A 6,000-nucleotide genomic window follows, 5' to 3' on the forward strand; every position below is an offset into this window, starting at 1 on the left:
TGTGGAAATAAAATTGTTTTTTAACCTTAAACTGCATAAACACATTTCATAACATACACAAAATAATGTTCTTTTTAGCAACATAATATGACCCCTTTACATACAGCCTGTGAACAGTTTTTGTCTGAAATGAGATGTTTACCATTTTATAAAACCTTTTGAAAGTTTTATTTTGCACATCTTATTAGATAAACTATAAAATCGAGACATCATTGGTCATTGTATTGTTTTAGTCTTTTGCAAACAAAAATTCATTTATTTGTCGTTTGTTGATTTTAAATATAAAACTTGGTGAAATGATTTGTGTGTTAGTACTTTTTGAACATTTTCAGTACATTTTAAAAATACCGTGATAATACTGATGACCATGATAATTTTGGTCAATATAACCGTGCAAATAAATTTTCATACTGTGACATCCCTAGTAGTCATTTAAAACAAATATACAGAAATAATTTGATGACAGACGTTGCTCAGGCATTTCAGAAAGATCAAAACAGATGCTGTGCAATGAGATCAGCCTGCTGGTTAGTCAAGTTATCCAGTCACATCATGCAAAATCACATGACTTTTAATGCGCATGGTGGAATTTATTCAATTAAAGTGTTTCCATTGTAGTTTATGTGCATTTTTATTACTGGTTAAAAAACAAATCCTATTCAATTGTGTGCATAAAGAAACATAGCCACCAACACTGGCAAGTAATAAACACAGACAATTTATTATTAATAATAACTATATCTCAGTCTGTAAGGGCTTACAGTTGTACTTAAACAAACAAAAAAACAAACAATACGTTGACTTGCTTATTTGTATTAATCTGTTTGTTCCTAACCTTGTCCTAATGTTAGTTGGGGTTCTATGATTTCCGCTATGCAGAAAACGCAGACACAATCAAGGAATCAGGTCAGAAAAATTTATCATAGGTCAGTACACTTAAAAAAAAAAAAAAAACACTAGTGTCTGTGAATATTAAGCGGGAAAAATACTATTTAATATAACTGATAAAAGACACATTTTGTATATTTATAGCCATGTCATGATGCAATACGCGATATCCATACAGAGTATGTGCTTTTTGCGTATGTGCCCTTTCAGCTGTTACTTTATTTTTGTGCATTTAGAATACATTTTTGAACAAAAGTTTTTAGTAAATCATGATATGTTTGGTAAAAAGTTCTGTGTCAAATAAACATTTGCTTCTTGAACAAAACAGTAGGTTGAGATTGTATTGAAGAATACAAGGGCACAATAAGTTTAAAAAAATATGTGCATGGATAAATTAATAATAATAAATATAGCAATATTCCATAAAAAAAATAATAATTGCCTATTTTGATGTCAAGGTGACTTTTAATATGATATCTCACAGTTCTTTCACATTTAATCTTAATGTTGTCTGAAGCATTGTTGGACATACAACAGTGCAGTATTGTATAGTGTACTGTTTTACTCCAAATCATTGTCACATCTTACCTTCAAAATAACTTTGACTTCTTCTTTAGACGAGTTATCTAGTCGTGTTACTCGGTGTTCGAGCCATTGCTGGACCACAGCTCTTTGTTCAGCGCTGTCTCCTAACAGCTCAGGTCTCTGAGCCTCATGGACCAGATGGGACGCTATAGTGACCAGACCAATCAATGCGGGCCCATTATTGTTTTGGAGAACAGGGACCTACAAATGGACAAATAATAATAAACAAAAATTGTTAAAAATCTACCTGAAAGCAATCAGCAGCAAAAAACCTGATTTCCTAAAACCTAAAAAAAAAAAAAAAAAAAGCTTTATTTTCATGACTATGAAAATTGTAGAGTCACACTGAAGGCATCAAGGGCTATTTGACCAACAAGGAGAGTGATGGGGTGCTGCGCCAGATGACCTGGCCTCCACAGTCACCGGACCTGAACCCAATCGAGATGGTTTAGGGGTGAGCTGGACCGCAGACAGAAGGCAAAAGGGCCAACAAGTGCTAAGCATCTCTCGGGGAATTTCATTTCAGGTGACTACCTCTTGAAGCTCATCAAGAGAATGCCAAGAGTGTGCAAAGCAGTAATCAAAGCAAAAGGTAGCTACATTGAAGAGCCTACAATATGACATATTTTCAGTCATTTCACACTTTTTGCTATGTATATAATTCCATATATAATTCCACATGTTAATTCATAGTTTTGATGCCTTCAGTGTGAATCTACAATATTCATAGTCATGAAAATAAAGAAAACTCTTTGAATGAGAAGGTGTGTCCAAACTTTTGGTCTGTACTGTATATAAACATTCAAGTGGTAGGTTTCGCTGTCAAGAAATTGGCAAGTGTTTCATAAAATTCACAAATTCATATTAAAGAACTAGGCTAAAGTTTGTTAAAGTTTGTACAGGTTTTCAGGTTGATGAAAAGATTTATCACTTAAACATTTCAGAATTTGCTAAATTAATTTCCTTTACTTCATATTGATGTACAGTGCTGACCAGTCACACTCACAGTTATCTATAGTTATAGTTAAGACTAATATTAACATTGATATTAACATGAATATTATACATAATACATTTTATATGTCATGTTATTAGTGTTGTGGTCATGGCTGCAGAGATTTACATTTAAAAATGTTTACTTATATATATATATATGGAGGATCAGACAGCTATTAATGACAGAATTTGAATTTTTTTTAACTAACCCTTTAAATACAATGGCCGTGAGTGTGTGTGTTTTATATGTGCATCTTTAAAAATAGTATATTATATGTTCCGAATGCTCTTTAACATGTTATCTGAAACAGCTTATAAATGAAACAGTTCTTTTATTTTTTCCACATTTCTTTCTTGTTTTCGGTGCTTCAGATCACAGCCACAGCTCACACTAACACAGATCTGACAGTAAGACTACAACTAACACATGATCGCGTGTTTAAATAAATACAATAAAATAAATTTATGAACTTTTGAAACACTCATGCCAAAATCCTTCTTAATACAAATCTGAAATAAATCCCCATTGATTTTACACCAGTCATTCATTCATACGATCTCTAATGTGTCATACCACACGAAAACGCATCTTTAAAATTTATTACAGCCTCGTATCTCCACGTATTTCACATTCATTGTTTGATTCACCTTTTTCCCTCCTTGCGTGCTGTATTTATTTGGCTTTTTTAATCCTAGAAATCTCTCCAACGAGTTTAACTCCCTTAACGCCATCTTGATCACACCGGAAACAAAGCGGACAAATAAAGCGCTCGCTGATTGGTGGAGATCCTCCAGTCGCGCCTCGCTTACGTCATGATGGACAGTCATGTTTATATGATCTTATTATTTTTACTTGGAACTATTAATTGGAATAAGGTCTGGTTGTTACCTAATAAATATATTCTTACAAATAAGATTAAGGAAATTTCGTTCAAGATACTGCATAAATTTTACCCTGCTAAACATTTTCTATCCAAATTTAACAAAGACATTGATGTAAATTGCTCATTTTGTTTTTTGCAGCCAGAAACTGTACCTCATATTTTCTGGCACTGTCGGTATACCAAAAGGCTGTGGTGGGAAATTTCTAAATTTCTAAATAACAAATTAGATTGTAATTTTCTTTTGTTATACGAACATGTAATATTTGGTTTTTTACAATATGAAAAGAGTATGGAAAAGGAAGCGTATAAGTTTCATATTCATAGGTGCAAATTTACTAATCAGAAACCTTTATTTTCTGTGGTATTGAAAGATTTAGAAAATTATATGGTTTCCATTAAGGACAGTACAAACAAAAAAGCTGTTAAAACCATGTATTTGTTGAATAATTTTAAGATTTTGTGAAATGTCAAAGCCTTTAATTCTTTGTTTGGTCCATTGAGTTTTATTTCTATTCAATTTTTGTATTTTACATTTGTGTATCTTTAACCCTGGCATTTTATTTTATTTTCTATTTTTATTTTCTATTTTTATTCTTTTTGTGTGTGTGTGTGTTCATTTTCTGTAATTGTTATTCATGCAATAAAAAAAAAAAATAAAAATAAAAAAATCTTATTATTTTTACTTGCACATTTTTCTTTTTATAAGTTTTCATGCGGAACAACTTGACACAATACGACTTCCAATTAAATAAATAAAATTAATTAAAATATTATATTTGAAGAGTTTGGTTCCAAAATGCGATAAACGCCTTTTTTATTTATTCATTTATTTATTGAGTTTCCGCCAAAATCAGTATTTAATCTGAACGGTATTGAAAAGTCAATTTTTAATTTTACGCAACATGCGATATCCGTGTTATACTGTCATGTTTTCTCTCTATCTTTCCAAACCGCGACAAACGCCAGTCACCCTTCTCTGCGGAATGCCATACATCCGTTCAACCAAGCACAGCGCACCAATCCACCGAGCGGCAACCTCCCGCTCTCTCTCGTGAGGCCAATAAGGAAGTGACTTAAACTGCAATTGATCGACTGGCCGCTTGAGGCTGGCTGCAGAAGAGAGTCAGTCCCATAGACTCCCCATGTTAAAATGCCCAACTTTACAGCAGAAAAAAAACATGTTTACAGCCTGGTTCAAAAAATGATTTTGGTCTATATTGCTAATTTTGCCCTTCATGACAACTGTGAGGGGGATGAATGTTTTTATAACTCATCCGTTTAATTTATATTAAGCCTTAAAGTTCTGCATAATTAAGGGCGTGGCTACTTGAGTGACAGGTGGATTGTGGTTGCTGACAATGCAGTCGCACTAGGTGGGCGTGGCTTCAGCAATCAGTTCCCGCCTTTTTGCCCATTTTCGATTATCCGGGAGAGTCACGCGGTGACGCGCTTCCAAGATGGCGACGGCCCGCTCTGCACACTTTAGGCTTCAAAACCATAGACAGTAAAAGTAAAAAATGGACACAGCGAACCCATTGGAACTCAGTTGAGACAAGTGAAGCCCATTTTTAGCGTTTTTTAGCACTTGCGTTTCAAACGAAGCTTGACGACGTCAGTAACCTGTCTGACAGATGTAAATCTTCTAAGTGGCTGTGCGTGCAAACTGCCATCGTTAATCTTGCAGAGACGGCGAGCTTGAGCGGGGAGTTCTTTGGTGTGAGTGAGCAGGAGTAAGTATTCTGATTAATTATTTTGTATAGTATTTTAAAATGTAACGCCAGTACGCCATATTAAGTTAATTGCCTGCGAGCTTGTCCTCCTGTCTGTACGGTATTGCGACAGAGAGTCGAGTGGTTATGACACAATCGTTAGCCTATTTTTTACAAAAACTGTTTATAGGGGGCCATAATGTCACATAGAAGGTAATGGAGCCCTTTATATATTGTCGTGTATCTTTAGAAATAAATAATGGACAAACGGAGTCTTTAAACGCCTCAGATGTAAAGTTATTCACTGTCAAAGTGACGCCAAAATGAATGGGGGTCAATGGGAATGCTAACTCAAGTGAAGTTCTGCTAAAAGATGGCAGCCCCCACCAGACTTCAACTTCCGGTCGACTTCCTTGCCGCCTGTTCAAAACCGCTTTTGAGCAGTCTATGGGTGACATCACGGACACTATGTCCATATTTTTTTAAAGTCTATGCAATCCACGCATCATAACAGTGGCGGACAAGCTAAGCAATATCACTTTTCATAATAGCAGATGAATCATGTTGCTTGTCAGTGATCTACAACTCTGTGTATTAAATGCCGCTCCAACTGAAAGCGTGAGATGGAGATTTAGGTTAATACTAATCACAGAACCGGTGTTCTGGCTTGACAGACTATATGTGCATCACAGTTGCATGCGAATTATTGTTCAGCCCTAAAAAAAAAAAAAAAAAAAAAAAAAATATATATATATATATATATATATATATATATATATATATATATATATTATAATAATAAATCATAATTTTTTTTTATTATTATTATAACCTAAAGATGCTATGTGAAAGTTAGTGATTTTCATCTTGCCACTTTCTTGGTGAAGAGAACACTTTTTTAAAATCTTTAGAATTAACACAAAATTCTATTACTGACA

The 6,000-nt window shown here is 34.0% G+C and overlaps 1 protein-coding gene across 1 annotated transcript in view; it reads right to left on the bottom strand.

The window, feature by feature from the left end:
* The window catches only part of LOC113042190 (eukaryotic translation elongation factor 1 epsilon-1), a 28,233-nt gene extending 25,004 nt beyond the window's left edge, over nt 1-3,229 (bottom strand). Inside the window, exons 1-2 of the mRNA XM_026200813.1 lie at nt 3,118-3,229; nt 1,477-1,674 (exon numbers count right to left, since the gene is read on the bottom strand). Of these exons, the coding sequence (XP_026056598.1) occupies nt 1,477-1,674; nt 3,118-3,201 (282 nt within the window). The 5' untranslated portion in view covers nt 3,202-3,229. The remainder of the gene's footprint in view (nt 1-1,476; nt 1,675-3,117) is intronic.
* Nucleotides 3,230-6,000: the final 2,771 nt, after the last annotated feature.

Source organism: Carassius auratus, chromosome 24, assembly GCF_003368295.1.
Source record: "Carassius auratus strain Wakin chromosome 24, ASM336829v1, whole genome shotgun sequence".
Classification (NCBI taxonomy): domain Eukaryota; kingdom Metazoa; phylum Chordata; class Actinopteri; order Cypriniformes; family Cyprinidae; genus Carassius; species Carassius auratus.